We start from the raw sequence: 20,312 nt of genomic DNA, 5'->3' as shown, positions 1-20,312 counted from the left end.
TGCTCCCGCCGTCTCCCTTGCCTGCAATACCCTCCTCGACCTTCTCTACCAGGGAGGAGAGAGGAAGTCTTGAGCAGAGCAGTCCGACAGCTGACAGCCCTAGGCCCATTGAACTCTCAGACTGGGACACCTCTCTCCTTTGCATTCTGGGCACCTAGCACAGAACCAGACGCTCAATAGATGCTGACAGCAGAAATATTAAAAGCTTGTTACATTTTTTTTTTTAATCCTTATAGCAATACTGTGACGTACATGGCTTATTATCTCCATTTGCAGCAATAGGGAAACTGAGGCCAAGGAAGTGCAGCCAGTCAGTGAGAAAGCCAGAATTGGACGCAGGCTGTCCCGCTCTGGAACCTGTGCTACTCAGCCCATTCCATTGCATTATCTGCAGAGAGGGTCTATGCTGTGATTCCACAGGTCAGGGGCTGAGAGGTCCGTTGGATTCCTGTGGTTTCTTGCAAGCTGCTATTATTGGTTGTGTGGGCGGATGGGTGATTGGAGGCAGAATAGGAAGGAGCTGCCAGAACAGTCACCCAGGGACTGCCTCATTCAAGCCCCCATGTTCATGCCATATTTTTATCTTGGCCTTTATCTAAGTCTTCTCATGCTTAGGGATGACCCAGATTGATAACAGCAGGCATCTTCAGTGACCTCTGCACCCCGAGTCTGAGCTCCTCCTGAGCTCACACAATGGGACAGGTGAGATGGTAAAAGGTGTTTCAGGCCAGGCATGGTGGCTTACCGCACCTGTAATCCCAACACTGGGAAGCCAAGGCGGGCAGATCACTTGAGGTCAGGAGTTGGAGACCAGACTGGCCAACATGGTGAAACCTCATCTTTACTAAAAATAAAAAGAATTAACCAGTCGTGGCGGCACGCACCTGTAGTCCCAGCTACTTAGGAAGCTGAGGCACAAGAATCGCTTGAACCCAGGAGGTGGAGGTTGCAGTAAGACAAGATCGAGCCACTGCCCTCCAGTGGGCAACAGAGCGAGACTCTGTTTCAACAAAAAAGGTGCTTCTGCAAATTTTGGCCGGGCGCGGTGGCTCAAGCCTGTAATCCCAGCACTTTGGGAGGCCGAGACGGGCGGATCACGAGGTCAGGAGATCGAGACCATCCTGGCTAACACGGTGAAACCCCGTCTCTACTAAAAAATACAAAAAACTAGCTGGGCGAGGTGGCGGGTGCCTGTAGTCCCAGCTACTCGGAGGCTGAGGCAGGAGAATGGCATAAACCCGGGAGGCGGAGCTTGCAGTGAGCTGAGAACCGGCCACTTTACTCCAGCCCGGGCGACAGAACGAGACTCCGTCTCAAAAAAAAGAAAAAAAAAAAAAAAAAAAAGTGCTTCCGCAAATTTTGCAAGAAAAATATGAAAACCCTACACCCATTTGCTGCCCAAAACAAAGTCACATGTCCCAGGAGCATGCCACCTCCAACCTCCCCCACATCTATATACTTCATTTCCGGAGGAATGGACACCATCACCTCAGCGGCGCGTTGGAAGGAATGTGTCTGCTTTATCCCACAATGCAGACTGACCTTTCATCCTCAATGCCTTAAAGCTCACCATTACTGCTCTTGTCCAACTCATCATCAGCTTCCCTGATGACCACTTCAGCTCCAGGGTAATCTCTTCCACCTCATCCTCGTTCAAGGAGAAACCGTGACATTCAGCACCATTTGGATTGTGGAAGTCAAATGAGTGGTAACAATAATAAAAATAATAATTTAGCTATAATTTATTGGGTACTTACTGTGTGTCAGAAACATGACAACTCAGAGATAAGGAAACTGAGGCTTAGAAACACCCCAGTAGACCCAGCTAGTTAACGGCAGAGCCAGGATTCAAACCCAGGACCTGAACTTGACACTGCACCACTGCCTTGCAAGAAGGCTCCAGTCTGGTGTCTTTAAGAGCTGAGAGAGCATTCAAGGGTGTCTCAGTCCACCAAAAGGTGTGGGTGACTTGAGGAGCCTCTGGAAGTCAGAGGTGGAGTTTGAATTCTAGGTCTGCATTTAGCAGACTACGTTGTAGAAACACATCTCAACAAAAGAATTGTGTCTAAACACACACGGCCGTGTGCACAGTCAGAAATTCTAAATTACTTCCCAAGGCTGCCCAAGAATTTGAAAAGAATCCCTCCCACCTGGCCGGGCGTGGTGGCTCACGCCTGTAATCCCAGCAGGCGAACCACGAGGACCAGCCTGACCAACTGGTGAAACCCCGTCTCTACTAAAAATACAAAAATTAGCCAGGCATGGTGGCGCGAGCCTGTAATCCCAGCTACTCTGGAGGCTGATGCAGGAGAATCTGTTGAACCCAGGAGGCGGAGGTTGCCGTGAGCCGAGATGGCACCACTGCACTGCAGCCTGGGCAACAGAGCGAATCGCTACCTCAAAAAAAAGAAAAGAAAAGAAAAGAAAAGAAATAAGAATCCCTCCCATCTTCATGAAATTATGAAAAACCAATCTAAATAACAACACGAAATGTGAATAAGAAGGTGAAGGAACTGAAATGTTTCATAATGAGAGCTGGAACTTCTGACCTTCATTCCAGCAATATTTTCCCAGGATGACACCCTTGGGACCCTCTCCTTAGCCAAAATTATGGGGTAAGGAGATGTCAAGCCCGGAAACCCCCAGCCTTTCACAGGGATAGATCTGCCAGAGCGATGGGGAGAAGAGTGGGAGAGGAGGAGAAGAGGAAGAAGACGCAGAAAGGACTGAGAGGCATTGGATGTGTGACCTCCCCACACTCGTCACGGGATATGTAGGAAACTGAAACGCCTGCCCTGTGTCTGCTCCAGCCCCTCCTCAAATGGCTCCAAGAGGTTGAGAACCCACACCCTCCTTAAGTGATCTCCACTGAAGGCTCAGATTTGCATTTCTTTTTATTTATTATTATTATTATTTTGAGATGGAGTTTTGCTCCTTTGCCCAGGCTGGAGTGAAATGGCGCAATCTCGGCTCACTCACTGCAACCTCTGCCCCATGGGTTCCAGCAATTCTCCTGCCTCAGCCTCCCCAGTAGCTGGGATTACAGGCATGTGCCACCACACCCGACTAATTTTTGTATTTTTAGTAGAGATGGGGTTTCACCACGTTGGCCAGGCTGGTCTCAAACTCCTGACCTCAGGTGATCCACCTGCCTCGGCCTCCCAAAATGCTGGGATTAAGGCGTGAGCCATCCCGCCTAGCCACATTTCTTAAGGAAATGCACCAACTAGCTCCGCTAAAAGGCCTGAAATTGCTTCAGGATACTTAATGGAATGGCCCCCTTAAGAGAGTCTCCTGATCCCATAAAGAGTGGGCTGACTGGTGTCCCAGTGCTGGCTCCCCATTTTGCCTTTCATTTTATTTCCCCCAAGCCACAGTCCTTAAAAAATGTGGCCAGGCGTGGTGGCTCACACCTGTAATCCCAGCACATTGGGAGGTCGAGGCAGGTGAATCTCCTGAGGTCGGGAGTTCGAGACCAGCCTGACCAGCATGGAGAAACCCCGTCTCAACTAAAAATACAAAATTAGCCAGGCGTGGTGATGCATGCCTGTAATCCCAGCTACTCAAGAGGCTGAGGCAGAAGAATCACTTGAACCTGGGAGGCGGAGGTTGTGCTGAGCCGAGATGGTGCCATTGCACTCTAACCTGGGCAACAAGAGCGAAACTCCATTTTTAAAAAAAATTAGCTGGGCATGGTGGCGGGCACTTGTAATCCCAGCTACTCGGGAGGCTGAGGCAGGAGAACCACCCGAACCTGGGAGGCAGAGGTTGCAGTGAGCCAAGATCGCACCATTGCACTCCAGCCTGGGTAACAAGAGCAAATCTCCATCTCAAAAACAAACAAACAAACAAACAAAACATACAAAATTAACTAGCTGTGGTAGTGGGTGCCCGTAATCCCAGCTACTTGGGAGGATGAGGCAGGAGAATCACTTGAACCTGGGAGGCGGAGGTTGCAGTGAGCCAAGATTGCACCATTGCACTCCAGCCTGGTAACATGAGCAAGTCTTCAACCCAAAAAAAAAAAAAAAAAAAAAAAATTAACTAGCTGTGGTGGTGGGTGCCTGTAATCCCAGCTACTTGGGAGGATGAGGCAGGAGAATTGCTTGAACCTGGGAGGCAGAAGTTGCAGTGAGCCAAGATCATGCCACTGCACTCCAGGCTGGGCAACAAGAGTGAAACTCTGTCTCCAAAAAAAAACAAAAGAGTAAAGTCAGACACACAAAGAGACACCAGGAGTACATGAGCACAGAGGCAAGAGCACGTGAGGATGCAGGGAAAAGACAGCATCTGCAAGCCGAGAGAGGCCTCCGGGGAAGTTAACCCTGCAGACACTTTGATCTTGGCCTTCTAGCCTCCAGAATGGTGACAAAATAAATGTGTTGTTGAAGCCACTTAGGCTGTGTTATTTTTGTTACAGCAGCCTGAGCAAAAAGTGCAGCCCTCATCATTGGCCTTTGCCACTTTCTGTGGCTGATAATGATCATAAAGGTTAACCTTAGTACAGGTCGAGCACTGTGCTAGGTGGTCTTTATGCTTCAGGCAGCTTGCATGCTTATTTCATTCAATCTACTGACAACATAGGGAACACTATTACCCCATTTCACAAAGTGGGAAACAGACACTCAGAGAGGTTAATAACTTGCCCAAGAGCACCCAGCTGACACATGACTGAGATTTCAACCCAGTTGACTGGGTTGACTCTCAGACCAGCTTGACCCTGATGGACACTCCCTGGCCAGGTATGAGGTTCGGCCCCATAGTTACAGGCTGCCATTTGAGACTGGTCTCCCTAGAACCTCGGTGGTGGCATGTCACCACACGAGCCCATCAACTTCATGTCCCACAGCAGAGCCCTGCCTCCTCTGAAGGCCTGTAGATCATTTAGTAGATCTGGATTAGAGACTAGGAATTCACATTTATAAGCCCCACCCCTGCCACCTCCTACGGCTGAGTCTGGAGCAGGTGGTTCAGATAGTCATCATTCCTTTCCTTTCCACTCCTAGGGATGCCTCCAGCTCTTTGTCCTTTGTCAGCAGGAATGAGCCCAGGGAACAAGCAAGCCCTTTACCTGGAGTCACCTGACCTCAGGAACTCTTCAAATCATCCCAATAATGAAGTGCCCTAAGGAATCTAACTCATTGATTCACCTTAGAAAAGGCTTAGTTCAGGCCGGCACGGTGGCTCATACCTGTAATCCCAGCACTTTGGGAGGCTGAGGTGGGAGGATCACCTGAGGTCAGGAGTTCAAGACCAGCCTAGCCAACATGGCGAAACCTTCTACTAAATATACAAAAGAAAGCCATCTACTAAAAATACAAAAAGTATGCTGGGTGTGGTGTAATCCCAGCACTTTGGGAGGCCAAGGCAGGCAGATCACGAGGTCAGGAGATCGAGACTATCCTAGCTAACACTGTAAAACCCCATCTCTACTAAAAGTACAAAAAAATTAGCCAGGCGTGGTGGCACGCACCTGGAGTCCCAGCTACTTGGAAGACTGAGGAAGGAGAATCGCTTGAACCCGGGAGGCAGAAGTTGGAGTCGAGATGTTGCCACTGCACTCCAGCCTGGGCGAAAGACTGAGACTCCGTTTCTTTTTTTTTTTTTTTTTTTTTTGACTATTACAAAAGTTTATTTAACAAAAAGTCTAATATGAAAATGTATATGACCTAATTTTTACATCATAGTAAAACAGGCCCTATGGAGAGAGGACATGGGTTTCTCTGCTGAACAGCCATTATTTATACTCGTTCCAAGGCTTCTAACATGATGATACTATTTCCTCGTATTACCACCATTCCAATATTGTTCTGTTGCCCACTAGTCGCCATCTCCACACATTCATCTATCACAAGGTTCATAAAGGGATCAAATCCCCGCAATATTCCTTGGACATGTCTGCCACCATTTAATTTCAATGATAACTTCTTGTCCATAAATTTTTTCAACTCGGGAGGGTGAGCTTTGCTCATGGCGTATACTCCGCGGGCTCACAGACGCCTTGGAACGGAATGCACGGCTTCCCTCAGGCTCCCACGGTACGCCCGGCGTCTTGCGTTTGGCGTCATCGACCTGAGACTCCGTTTCAAAAAAAAAAAAAGAAGCCAAACAAAGTACAAAAATTAGCTGGGCATGGTGCCACAAGACTGTAATCCCAGCTACTCGGGAGGCTGAGGCAGGGGAATAGCTTGAACCCAGAGGCGGAGGTTGCAGTGAGCCAAGATCAAGCCACAGCACTCCAGCCTGGGTGACAGAGCAAGACTCCATCTCAAAAAAAAAAAAGGAACGAAAAGCTTTAGTTCAGCAAATTAACATGAAAACAGAAAGCCAAATACCGCATGTTCTCACTTGTAAGTGGGAGCTAAACGCTGAGCACACATAGACATAAACATGGGAACAAGAGCTACTGCGACCGCCAGAGAGAGGAGGGAGGAACGGCGACATGGGCTGAAAACTACCTACTGGGTACTATGCTCACCACCCGGGTCCAATATCCCCATGTGACAATCCTACACATGTACCCCTGTATCTAAAAGAAAAGCTGAGATATATATATATAGATATATAGATAGATACATATATATATATATTTTTTGAGATGGAGTCTCATTCTTGTTGCCCAGGCTGGAGTGCAGTGGTGTGATCTCGGCTCACTGCAACTTCCACCTCCCAGTTTCCAGCGATTCTCTTGAGTCAGCCTCCCAAGTAGCTGGGATTATAGGTGCCCGCCAACACGCCCGGCTAATTTTTTTGTATTTTTAGTAGAGACAGGGTTTCACCATGTTGGCCAGGCTGGTCTCAGACTCCTGACCTCGTGATCCACCTGTCTTGGCCTCCCAAAGTGCTGGGATTACAGGCATGAGGCACCGTGCCGGGCCTGAAAAGCTGAAATTTTTTTAAAAAGAAAGAAAAGACTTAGTTCATAAGCAACAGAACTGATAGCTGTCCACCAAGAATAAGAACAGGACCACTCCTTCACCCCCCTGTCAGAAGGTCAGAGCTTCAGTGGGCCTTAGGGACGGTCCCTCCTGATCCCCTCACCAGAGGAGCCACATGGTACAGTACAGAGAGCACCATGGTTCTAAGACGGGAGAGTCTGGTGTAAGCTGGAGTGGACAGTCACTTTATGCAACTAATTCACCCTCCCTGCAAGTCCTCTGCTGGAAAATGCCAAGTCACCCCTTATAATCAACAAAGCCAAGCTTTGTAAGTACTAAATTACTTTGGAGGGTGGGAGGAGGGCAGAAAAATTGGCCAGTACTCGTTATAGCTCTCATTTCACTGTGTGTATCAGGGTTAATTAGTTCCCTACCTGGCTTCTTCTGCCTGTGTTATAAACGTCTTGAGGACAGGAGCCAGCTCTGTTTCCTCCACCGCCCCAAGGACAGGAGCTGGTTCTGTTTCCTCAAGGTGTAGGACCTGAACCACCTGCACCAGACTTACCTGGAGGACTTATTAAACGTGAATTCCTGGTCCCTGTTCCAGATTTACTGAAGCAGACGCTCTAGGGTGGGACCTAGGAATTTGCCCCAAGTACCCCAGCTGTTTCAAAGTCCATTGCTCTGCTGGCTTCTATGTTTAACTGTGGCCTGTCCCACTAAGGAAGCTGGCCAGGCCCTGATATGGAACTAGGTAGGATGCCACCTGTCCTGGTTTGGACTAAGGAGTTTCCTGGGATGAGCCTCTCGGGGTGCTAAAAGCAGGACAGTCCAGGGCAAACTGGGATGGCTGGTCACCCCAGCACCTCTCCAAACTCCCCACACAAGGGCAAGGAGCAGGGGTTCCCAAGCTCACAGGTAAGAGGGTCCCCAGAGCACTCATGCTTGGTGTTGAAATGCACCACAAATGCACTCACAGTTGAATGCGGACATGGGTGATATTTTGAGATTTCACAACACTTCACATGAAAAAATAAAGTCAGACCACAGGGAACTGACTCAGGGCACTGGAAATGGATCCTGCTTCTCCAGCCCGTCCCCTGCCCAAAACCTTCAGTCTACACCGAAAGCAGCCATCACTTACCCTGAGCTGACTGTTCCTTCAGCATCAGGGGGTCACCCCTGGGGAGGAGGAAGTCATGAAAATCATGGGATGTCAGGACCAGACACTCTCCTGGAGCTCACACAGCCCTGGCCCCTCATTTCTCAGAAGAGAAACGAAAGTTCAGGAGGGTCCAGTGATGGAGAGGCACACAGCCGGCCAGCCCAGAGATGAATGCACCTCTCCTGACCTCCACACCTCCACACAAGCCCTTCTGCTGGCCAGAAAATGACAGGAGCAGGAAAAAGTCCAGAATATTCATCAAGAAGGAGGTTAGATGCATAGAATGGTCAAAACAAAAGAGTCTAAGGGATCATGGTCCCCTGATCTCCTGCATGTCACAGATGAAGAAACCAAGACACACAGAGGTCAAATATCTTTCCCAAGACGACATACAGGAAACCCCTCTTACAGGTCATTTAGGGACTGTCCACAGTCCCTAATGCTTTAGACATGTGTACCACCAACAACTCTTGGCCAGACGTGGTGGCTCACACCTGTAATCCCAGTACTTTGGGAGGCTGAGGTGGGCGGATCACCTGAGGTCAGGAGTTCAAGGCCAACCTGGTCAACATGGTGAAACCTTATCTCTACTAATAATACAAAAATCAACTGGGCATAGCTATTCAGGAGGCTGAGGCAGGAGAATCACTTGAACCCAGGAGGCGGAGTTAGTGGTGAGCCGAGATCGCGCCATTGCACTCCAACCTGGGCAACAAGAGTGAAATTCCATCTCAAAAAAAAAAAAAAAATTAGCCGGGTGTGGTGGCACGTGCCTGTAATCCCAGCTACTCGGGAGGCTGAGGCACGAGACTCGCTTGAACCGGGGAGGCGGAGGTTGCAGTGAGCCAAGATCACACCACTGCACTCCAGCCTGGGTGACAGAGTGAAACTGTGTCTCAAAAATAAACAAACAAAAACCAGATCTGGAGACATGCTGCATCTGAAATGAGAGACTTTCATTCAGAAAGTCCTCCAGAGAAAGGGAGGACGAGAACACCAGGAGATGGACTGGAGACCCTGATCCACAGACAAAATTGGAAGCCTTCAGCCTGGGAGAGCTCTCCAAGAGGCAGTGTGGACACCAGGCCCAGTAGGGGTGACTTTACAGTAGCAGGGAGCGGCTGGGGTGACCTTCACTTTTCACTTTATTTTTTATTTTATTTTTTTTGAGACAGAGTCTCGCTCTGTCGCCCAGGCTGGAGTGCAGTGTTGCCATCTCCGCTCACTGCAAGCTCCGCCTCCCGGGTTTACGCCATTCTCCTGCCTCAGCCTCCCAAGTAGCTGGGACTACAGGCGCCCGCCACCTCGTCCGGCTAGTTTTTTGTAATTTTTAGTAGAGACAGGGTTTCACCGTGTTAGCCAGGATGGTCTCGATCTCCTGACCTCGTGATCCGCCCGTCTCAGCCTCCCAAAATGCTGGGATTACAGGCTTGAGCCACCGCGACCGGCTGACTTTTCACTTTAAAATAGCTTTTGAGTTGTATGAAATAATTGATTAAAATGTTTAATTTTGCGATATCTTTACAAAAATGATTAAAGGGAGAAAAATACCTTTCTTGAGCAGATTGTGACAGAAGAGAAGGAGCGCAATTCCCGAGTTTTGGAAAGCAGACAGATGAGGATGGTGGAATCAACTGCTGAGATCCAGGAAAAAGAACAAAAGACCGCTAGGACCCAGAGATAACGTGGTCTCAGGTATCCTGGAGACGAGGTGGCTATCATGTGGTAGAGTGAGACTTCAAGTTGCGTTTTTATTTTCTTTTTTGACACGGAGTCTCGCTCTGTCGCCCAGGCTGGAGTGCAGTGGCCGGATCTCGGCTCACTGCAAGCTCCGCCTCCCGGGTTCACCGGTTTACGCCATTCTCCTGCCTCAGCCTCCTGAGTAGCTGGGACTACAGGCGCCCACCACTCTCGCCCGGCTAGTTTTTTGTATTTTTTTAGTAGAGACGGGGTTTCACCGTGTTAGCCAGGATGGTCTCGATCTCCTGACCTCGTGATCCACCCGTCTTGGCCTCCCAAAGTGCTGGGATTACAGGCTTGAGCCACCGCGCCCGGCCTTTTTATTTTATTTTAGTAGAGACAGAGTTTCACAGTGTTAGCCAGGATGGTATCGATCTCCTGACCTCGTGATCCACCCGCCTTGGCCTCCCAAAGTGTTGGGATTACAGGCATGAGCCACCGCGCCTGGCCAAGTTGCCTTTGTTTTTGAGACGGAGTCTCACCCTGTTGCCAGGCTGGAGTACAATGGCACCATCTTGGCTCACTGCAACCTCTGTCTCCCAGGTTCAAGTGATTCTCCTGCTACAGCCTCCAGAATAGCTGGGATGACAGGCGTGCGCCACCACGCCCAGCTAATTTTTGTATTTTTAGTAGAGATGTGGTTTCACCATGTTGGCCAGGATGGTCTCGATCTCTTGACCTCGTGATCTGCCCACCTCGGCCTCCCAAAGTGCTGGGATTACAGGCGTGAGCCACTGCGCGTGACCCAAGTTGCCTTTTTATGTAAATTAAGAAGAAATCTAAATTTAATCCATCTGGAGATCATAAAACATTTCCATTTGTCAGAGTCAATAGTTAGAGAAGGGCCAAGCCTTAGGATTTTAGAATTAATTCCTAAAAAGGATTTTAAATTCTCCGTAATTGAGAACTCAAAAATACTGCCTCCATAACCAGCCTGGCCAACATACTGAAACCCCATCTCTACTAAAAATACAAAGATTAGCTGGGCATGGTGTATGCCTGTAATCCCAGCTACTCAGGAGGCTGAGGCAGGAGAATCACTTGAACCCGGGAGGTGGAGGTTGCGGTGAGCCGAGATGGCGCCATTGCACTCCAGCCTGGGAGACAGAGCAAAACAACGTCTCAGAAAAAAAAAAAAAAAAAAAACCTTCCGCAGGATAGTTCACGGTAAAATGGGAACAATCTTCCAGGAACTGATGTCTTTGTGGTTGGCCCAGGAAAAAAATACCATAGCCATGTGGAATCCTTGGGGAATAAATGAGTCATTTTATAGGGAAGAATTTCCTGAATAGCTGAAGGTGAAACCTTTATGAGATGGGCATTTAAACTTTTAAATAGAAGTCTTTCTAAAATGGCCTCTTGGCCTCTGCATTCTAAAATACAGCACAAGGCACATTATTTCAACTACCCCATTTTTAAGGTGGCACCCCAGAGCCTGCTGGCACCTGGAACTCCTCTTTTCAGCGTCTTACCTTCCCAGCTTTCCCTCTCTCACCACAGTCCCCCACCCCAACCCCCACCCTCCACCCGCTGGGCCTCCCCCACCCAACCTCCACCCTCCCATCTCATCTCAACTCTCTGGTCACGCCTCAGCCCTCTATAGCACTGACAGTTATTCAAAACTCAGCGGCCACACCCAATGGATCAGCAGTTTTCTGTCTCTATTTGTGAAAGCTACAGAACTGGAAACTACTGAAGACAGTCCCAGAACTAGGCTGTGGATAATTATAGCAAAAGGCAACGTTCCTTTGCCACAGCACACTTGATTTACATATTTTATGAAGTCCTTACACCCTCAAAGCAGCCAAGCACAGGTGGTTTTAGCCACATTTTTATGACGAAACCAAGTTTTACAGGTTTGATGAGCTTTGTAAGGGCACCTGGTTGATAAACGGTAGACAGATAACCTAATCCAGATCTTCTAACGCTAAATCCACACACGTTGCTACTTCTTGAATCACCTAATCTTAATGATCAGTTATCTAAAATCCACCCAGCGAATGGGCAGAAGGAGTAAAAGTTGATTATCTGGTTACAAAGGGTTTGGACAATGTGACTGGTCTGGGTGTCATTGTTAATAGCCCTTAGTAGAAGAAATTGATGAGGATTGAGGAGTTTTGTTAATTTAGTTTCAGAAGAGTTGGCTTCAGGTGGTGGTTCACGCCTATGATCCCAGCACTCTGGGAGGCTGAGGCAGGCCTATCACCTGAGGTCAGGAGTTTGAGACCAGCCTGGCCAACATGGAGAAACCCCGTCTCTACTAAAAATACAAAAATTAGCTGGGCATGGTAGCACACGCCTGTAATCCCAGCTACTCAGGAGGCTGAGGCAGGAGAATCACTTGAACCCAGGAGGCAGAGGTTGCAGTGAGGTGAGATCACGTCCCTGCACTCCAGTCGGGGCTACAGAGCCAGACTCGGTCTCAAAAAAAAAAAAAAAAAAGAAAGAGTTGGCTTCTGCTGTCTCCATCTCCCAGTCCTACAGACCAGGAATGTGTTTCTAACAATGTATCCATTTTAAACATATTCCAAGACAACAAACAGTGTCTTCTGTTCCAATACTGTTAATTATAACAGGATGTTAGCAGTTTGGCTCTTGCAGAAAGTACACACCCCACACTCATGCAAACTGGAGCCGCTTTAAATTTGTGACCACAGATTTCAAGTTGCCACCCAGCACTGCCTAGAAATGCTGCTGCATTTCTTAGCAAGTTTGCCTGTTCTTTTTTCAAGATGACTACTCCATTCCTCTCCTCCGTCCTCTAGCCTCCAGCCTCCAGCCTCCCTGTCATCTTGCTTTCAGTTCATGATCTTGCCTCGTGCACGAAGAAAAATTAAGCCATGATCAAGAGCTAACTTATCTTCCCTCCATCAGCACTTCCATTTTCCTACATCCTACTGTGCATGCTGTCAGGCCTGACCTGCTGATAGGGTGACCAACTGTCTTGGCGTGCCCGGAACTGAGGGGGTTCCTGGGGTGAGGAACTTGCTGGGTTTTTGGTTTTGGTTGTTTTTTTGTTTGTTTTGTTTGTTTGTTTTGGGTTTTGTTTTTGTTTTTGTTTTTTTTGGGAGACAGTCTTGCTCTATCCCCCAGGCTGGAGTGCAGTGATGCGATCTCGGCTCACTGCAACCTCCACCTCCCAGGTTCAATCAGTTCTCCTGCCTCAGTCTCCCGAGTAGCTGGAATTATAGGCGCCTGCCACCATGCCCGGCTAGTTTTTTGTTTTTGTTTTTGTTTTTTCCAATTTTCAGTAGAAACGGGGTTTCGCCATGTTGGCCAGGATGGTCTCAATCTCCTGACCTTGTGATCTGCCCACCTCAGCCTCCCAAAGTGCTGGGATTACAGGGGTGAGCCACTGCGCCCAGCCTCAGCCCTTGGTCCTCTCTGTTCTTACTCCATGCTCTCCTGGTTGGGGCCAGGCCGTCTCTTGGCTGTAAATATCACCTACACACTGATGGCCCTTGCGGTGGATACAGTTCTGTCCCTTCTCGAAAGATATGCTCAAATCCTAACCCCCAGTACCTGTGAATGGAATTTTATTTGGAAACAGGGTCTTTGCAGATGTGCTCAAATTTTACCATGAGGTCATACTGAATTAGAGTGAGCCCTGATCTAATGACTGGTGTCCTTATAAGAGGAAACACAGAGACACAGACAAAGACGGCCACATGGAGATGGGGGCAGAAATTGGACTTATGCTGCTCTAAGCCAAGAAACACCAAGGATTCTGAGCACCAGCAGCTAGAAAGAGGCAAAGGAGGATTCTTCCCTAGAACCTTCCGAGGGAACATGACCCTGCCAGCACTGTAATTTTGGGCTTCTATCCTACAGAACTGCAAGACAATAGCCTTCAGAACAATCAGTGCCTGTTGTTTTAAGCCACTCAGTTTGTGATAATTATAGTAACCATAAGAAACTAATACAACCCCCAATTTATATCTCTAGCCTGGGCCGGGTGCGGTGGCTCACACCTGTAATCCCAGCACTTTGGGAGGCTGAGGTGAGCAGATCACTCAAGGCCAGGAGTTCGAGACCAGCCTGCGCAACATGGCGAAACCCCATCTCTACTAAAAATACAAAAATTAGCTGAGCATGGTGGCATACACCTGTAGTTCCAGCTAGTCAGGAGGCTGAGGCAGGAGAATCTCTTGAACCCGGGAGGTAGAGGTTGCAGTGAGCTGAGATCACGCCACTGCACTCCAGCCTGGGCAACAGAGCAAGACTCTGTCTCAAAAAAAAAAAAAATTTGCTGTACGGCTCCCCTGAACACCAGAGTTGTATATAGCCAGCTACACACTTGGCCTCTCTTCTTGGTTGTCTGTTAAGGATCCCAAACTTAACGGATCCAAAAGTAGAGTTTTGATTTTTTTTTTTTTTACCAGACCCTCTTCTCATTTCTCCCATCTCAGTAAATGACAAGGCCACTCAGCTATAGCTGTTAAGTCCAACAACTTAGAAGTCATCCTTGATTCGTCTCTCACCCCGCCCCCTACATATCTAATTTATCAGCAATTTCCATCAGCTGTGCATTCAAGCTGTTTCTTCTTCTGCCAGCCATCATCACATCTTGCCTCACTAGTTTATTTCAGGAAGACAAGAACTTAGTCACTTAATCACTGCTATCTCCCAGGCCTGGGATATGATAGATATCTAGTGAATATTTGTTAGATCAGTGAAGTAAAACCTTATTAACGCAAACATTCCCCTGATAGAGAATTTGTGATCGTTTAAACATAGGCTACAATGCAAAGTAACAACATAACTAAGATAAGGAAGTATTTTAACTATGTAGAACTGTTTACAAACAACATACCTGCTAATTATTTGTATACTCCTTATGATCCCTAAGTATCTCTTTTAAAGGACCTGGTTTACTTGGTTATGCAAAGCCTAGATCATTTCTTGCAGCTTATTTCAATACATTTAAATTATATCCAAAACTTAGCCAGGCGTGGAGGCGCATGCCTGTAGTCCCAGCTACTTGGGGAGTTGAGGTGGGAGGATCACTTGAACCCAGGAGGCAGAGGCTGTAGTAAACCATGTTCATGACACTGCACTCCAGTGTGGGTGACAAAGTGAGATCCTGTCTAAAACGAAACAAAACAAAACAAAAAAACTTAAAAAATAGTATATCCTTCAAACTAATATAATTGTACTTCTTTAAAAGAAAACAAATTCTACAATTCAAACTTTTGCAGTGATCACATTAGAAAGTAGACCCTATAAAGGCCTTAAATTCTTGGTATCCATAGTCTCTACCTTGCCTAGCATTCCAAAAATCCCTCTTGAGGCTGGGCGCGGTGGCTCACGCCTTTAATCCCAGCACTTTGGGAGGCCAAGGCAGGCAGATCACCTGAGGTCAGGAGTTTCAGACCAGCCTGGTCAACATGGGGAAATCCCATCTCTATTGAAAATACAAACATTAGCCCGGCATGATGGCATGCGCCTGTAATCCCCACTACTCGGGAGGCTGAGGCAGGAGAATTGCTTGAACCCAGGAGGCGGAGGTTGCAGTGAGCCAAGTTTGCACCACTGCCCTCTAGCCTGGGCAACAGAGTGAGACTCCGTCTCAAACAACAACAACAAAATGCCTCTTGAAACAGTCAAGCCTTTTGACACCGAGGAAATCATCTTAGCTGTGATTGGTTTGGAAAAAAGAGAGGGACACTCTCAGGCAGTTCCCAACACCCTACGAAAACTTTCAGCAACACGTTTCTTCAGTATACATTCAGTGGCCCAAAATGTCATTTTCCCAGACAAATGGCTGCATATCGTTCACTTCTTTGAAGTTTGGTGCAGCTCACGAAGTACTTCCTGAAGCCTTATCTCAGTTCAGACACAGTGCCGGGGTCAAGGGCTCAAAGATGAGTAAACAATACAAGGTCCCGGTCCTTTAGAATCTTCTTCCATTGAGGGATGATGATATTAGTTATATTAATTACATAGTGATTTGGCCAGGCGCAGTGGCTCATGCCTGCAATCCTAGCATTTTGGGAGGCTGAGGCTGGCGTATCACTTGAGGTCAGGAGTTTGAGACTGCCTAGGCAACATGGTGAGACCTCATCTCTACTAAAATACAAAAAGCTAGCCAGGTGTGGTGGCACGCACCTGTAGTCCCAGCTACTTACGAGGCTGAGGCAGGAGAATCGCTTGAACCTGGGAGGCAGAGGTTGCAGTGAGCTGAGATGGCCCCATTGTACTCCAGCCTGGGTGACAAAGCGAGACTCTGTCTCCCAAAAAAAAGAAAAAAATATATATATACACACATATATATATACATATATATACACACATATATATATACACATATATATACACATATATATATACACACACATATATATACATATATATATACACATATATACACACACACACATATATATACATATATATGGGTTTTATTCACAGGGACAGACTATAGTAAGAGCTAGGGTTGGGGTACATAATGTATGGGCATGTGTGTACAGGTTGCTAAATAAAATTATAGGAGGCCATTGGTTTAGACTGAGCTCCTGCCCTAGGCCCAACAGACCAAACCAAAGTGGAACTATTCATGCTCCAGTTCCACACCACCAAGCCAAAACCATTCATCTGACCTTCTGAGAAATCAGGAGAAAGAGCGATAACAGCCGAATCCTTAAAGGCCAGCTTTAGCCAGCATCGTAAGGACATGTCCCTGCTTCAGCCTTTTCAATGAGGTCAAACTCCCCATGCTGATCAGGAGGGGGCCTGCACCTGTCAGGAGTCACCGCACACCAGCCTGGGCCACATGGTGAGACCCCAGCTCTAGTTTAAAAAAAAAAAAAAAAAAAAAATTAAACCCTTTATAAGACCCTTTATAAGGAAAGTAACTCTGAGACGACCCGTCTGCTTTTTGTTCTCTGTTTCCGCTTTCCTCAGCTCTTTTCTGTCTTTAAAGCTAATCTCCTCTGCTCAGCTCCTTGGAACATTCATTTCATTTCGTAGAATAAGGCATTGCATGATTCCAGAACTGCAAATAAAAGCCAATTGGTTTGTTCTCTTTTTTGTGTGTGGAGAATGAGGTCTCACTATATTGCCCAGGCAGGTCTCGAGCGATCCTCCCACCTCTGCCTCCTAGCTTGGTGTGAGCCACATGGCCCGGCCCAATTGGGATCTTCCTTTTTTTTTTTTTTTTTTGAGTCAGAGTCTCGTTCTATTGCCCAGGCTGGAGTGCAGTGGCATGATCTTGGCTCACTGCAAACTCTGCCTCCTGGGTTCAAAAGATCCTACTGCCTCAGCCTCCAGAGTACCTGGGACTACAGGTGCACGCCACCACACCCAGCTAATTTTTGTATTTTTAGTAGAGAGAATGTTTCACCATGTTGGCCAGGCTGGTCTTGAACTCCTGTCCTCAAGTGATCCACCTGCCTCAGCCTCCCAAAGTGCTGGGATTACAGGCGTGAGCCACTGTGCCCAGCCCCAATTAGGATCTTTAACTAACTGAACATGTTGTAATTTTGAGTCTCACTCTATCACCCAGGCTGGAGTGCAGTTGTGCAATCTCGGCTCACTATAACCTCCGCCTCCCAGGTTCAAGCAATTGTCGTGCCTCAGCCTCCCTAGTAGCTAGAACTACAGGCGTTTGCCACCATACCCAGATAATTTTTTTTTTGAGATGGAGTCTCGCTCTGTCGCCCAGGCTGGAGTACAGTGGCGTGATCTCTGCTCACTGCAAGCTCCGCCTCCTGGGTTCAGGCCATTCTCCTACCTCAGCCTCCCAAGTAGCTGGACTACAGGCGCCTGTAATCACGCCCGGCTAATTATTTGTATTTTTAGTAGAGACGGGGTTTCACCATGTTAGCCAGGATGGTCTTGATCTCCTGACCTCGTGATCCACCCGCCTCAGCCTCCCAAAGTGCTGGGATTACACACATGAGCCACCACGCCCGGCCATTTTTTTTGTATTTTTAGTAGAGATGGGGTTTCACTGTGTTGGCCAGGCTGGTCTCAAACTCCTGGCCTCACGTGATCTGCCCACCTCAACCTCCCAGAGTGCTGGGATTGTAGGTGTGAGCCACTGCACGGGGCCTACATGTAATTTTTGTCTTTTGATCAGATATAGCAACAGGTAATTCCACCAGGGGGAGAGGTGTCAGAAACAGAGAAGGTGACCTGTGAATGATTGAGTTCACAAAGTGGACAAGATAGGAAAAACAAAAAGCACAGTTCATCCACGTGTGTGCACTCAATCATAAACCAAAAATCACATGAAAAACCTCATAGGGTTTAGAGAATAACTCTTGTAACTAGAGCTCTGGCCCCTAGCTATCAAAACCACAAAAGTTGGCTCAGCGCCGGTGGCTCACGCCTGTAATCCCAGCACTTTGGGAGGCCAAGGTGGGCGGAACACGAAGTCAAGAGATCGAGACCATCCTGACCAACATTGTGAAACCCCATCTCTACTAAAAATACAAAAATTAGCCTGGCGTGGCTGGGTGCGGTGGCTCACGCCTGTAATCCCAGCATTTTGGGAGGCTGAGGTGGACAGATCACAAGGTCAGGAGTTCAAGACCAGCCTGACCAACATGGTGAAACCCTGTATCTAATAAAAAATACAAAAATTAGCCAGGCGTGGTAGCGTGAGCCTATAATCCCAGCTACTCAGGAGGTTGAGGCAGGAGAATCGCTTGAACCCTGGAGGTGGAGGTTGCAGTGAGCTGAGATTATGCCACTGCACTCCAGCCTGGGTGACAGAGCAAGACTCCATCTCAAAAAAAAAAAAAAAAAAAAAGGGCTGGGTGCGATGGCTCAAGCCTGTAATCCCAGCACTTTGGGAGGCCGAGACGGGTGGATCACGAGGTCAGGAGATAGAGACCATCCTGGCTAACACGGTGAAACCCCATCTCTACTAAAAGATACAAAAAACTAGCCGGGTGAGGTGGCGGGCGCCTGTAGTCCCAGCTACTCGGGAGGCTGAGGCAGGAGAATGGCATAAACCCGGGAGGCCGAGCTTGCAGTGAGCTGAAATCCGGCCACTGCGCTCCAGCCTGGGTGACAGAGTGAGACTCCATCTGAAAAAAAAAAAAAAAAAAAAAAAAAAATTAGCCGGGCGTGGTGCCTATAGTCCCAGCTACTTGGGAGGCTGAGGCAGGAGAATTGCTTGAACCCGGGAGGCGGAGGTTGCAGTGAGCTGAGATTGTGCCACCGTACTCCAGCCCGGGCGACAGTGAGAGACTCTGTCTCAAAAACAAAAAAACAAAAAAAAAAAACTCCACAGAAGTTGAGAAGTTTAAAACCCATCATGACCACAGAATGAGACTTGTGTGCTGATTGAAGAGTCCGACAGTGGTCATCCCAGGTGGGCAACATCAATTTCCAGGATGGCTCCCACCAGATCATCATCTCCCGCCAACCTTCATCTCTCACCTCTTTTTTCTTTCAGGGAAAAAAAAACAAAACTTCTAAATAGCCACATTGTTCACAATAATTCAGTGCTTACCCAGCTGCCGAACTTCAATAGAAGAACTAAATAATACAAGATGCTGGGCCTGTTCCAGTCCCCTGAGACCTGACCGTTCCTGCTGGACAACTCAGATGCCTCATCCACCTGGGGTCAACCCCTGCAAGCTGAAAGAACTTGAGATTTTATTTACACCAAAACAAAAGAAGGATCTGGGGAGAAACTCTGGTCAGGCAAGAGCTTCAGCGTCCTGCAGCCAGCTGCAGGGATGATGGCCCATGGGGAGGTGGCAGACCGGGGAGGAGTCTTCTCTGACTGCAAACACAGTCCAAGCTACCCTGGAACAGAGTTTCTCAATGGTGGCGCCCTTGGCATTTTGGGCCAAAGGATTCTTTGCTGTGGGAGGCTGTCCTGTATGTTGCAGGATGGTGAGGCAACTAGGGGGGCTTTGGTTGTCACAGCTAGCGGGGGCTTCCACTGGCATCCAGTGGGCAGAAGGCACTTACTGGATGCCAGCAGAAGCCCCCTTAGTTGCGACAACCAAAACTGTGTCCAGACAGTGCCAAATGTTCCCCGGGAGGCATATCGCCCCTGGTTGAGAACCACTGCCCTAGGGGAGAAAGAAAGTACAAAAACCAGGGAGCACCCCAGTACAAATCAGACATTGAGGAACAGAGGGGCGGGGAATGGTGGGGACCAGGAGATGAGGACTGGGTGCCTGTGAGCATGGAGACGGGTGGTCATGTGGTTCAGGGAGCTGGAATGCCCTGTGGTGACCCTGCCTGGGGGGGTCCAGGCCAGGCTGTCAAACCAACATGGCAGCCACACCCCCACCATACCCCCAACCCTGACTTAGCTAGAAGGCCTCTGCTCCTTTCTGAGTCTTTATGTGCATTACTATGAAAAAGAAAAAGTCGGTGAATCCACACCCCCATCAGGAACCTCTGTGAGTTATAATGGATAATATTTATTGGGTGCTTACTCTGTGCCAAGCACCGTCCCAAGCCCTTTCCATGAATGCTGTCATTTAATCCTCGTGACAACCCCATGCAGGTGGTACTAGTTGAGTATCCCTTATCCCAAATGCGTGGGACTGGAGGTGTTT

The 20,312-nt window shown here is 48.1% G+C and overlaps 2 protein-coding genes across 4 annotated transcripts in view; both read right to left on the bottom strand.

Moving 5' to 3' along the window:
- The window catches only part of AHNAK (AHNAK nucleoprotein), a 104,250-nt gene that overhangs the window by 17,220 nt on the left and 66,718 nt on the right, over nt 1-20,312 (bottom strand). The window contains exon 7 of one of the 3 annotated variants that reach the window (XM_023189481.2): nt 5,595-6,072. The exons of the other annotated variants lie outside the window; for them this stretch is intronic. Coding sequence (XP_023045249.1) covers nt 6,065-6,072 — 8 coding nt within the window. The 3' untranslated portion in view covers nt 5,595-6,064. Of the gene's footprint in view, nt 1-5,594; nt 6,073-20,312 lie in introns of those variants that run through there. 3 annotated transcript variants of the gene reach the window in all.
- On the bottom strand, nt 5,595-6,025 carry LOC111524325 (small nuclear ribonucleoprotein G). Its single transcript, XM_023189483.2, has one exon. It carries the CDS (start codon nt 5,970-5,972, stop codon nt 5,742-5,744), a length of 231 nt encoding a protein of 76 aa, XP_023045251.1. The 5' UTR covers nt 5,973-6,025; the 3' UTR covers nt 5,595-5,741.

Source organism: Piliocolobus tephrosceles, chromosome 13 (genome assembly GCF_002776525.5).
Source record: "Piliocolobus tephrosceles isolate RC106 chromosome 13, ASM277652v3, whole genome shotgun sequence".
Classification (NCBI taxonomy): Eukaryota; Metazoa; Chordata; class Mammalia; order Primates; family Cercopithecidae; genus Piliocolobus; species Piliocolobus tephrosceles.
Note: the sequence above shows the minus strand (reverse complement) of the source record. Positions and strands in the feature narration are given on the sequence as shown.

Bases quoted from the DNA above. Each gene is read 5' to 3' on its own strand.
- LOC111524325 (XM_023189483.2), bottom strand. From the start codon at position 5,972: ATGAGCAAAGCTCACCCTCCCGAGTTGAAAAAATTTATGGACAAGAAG.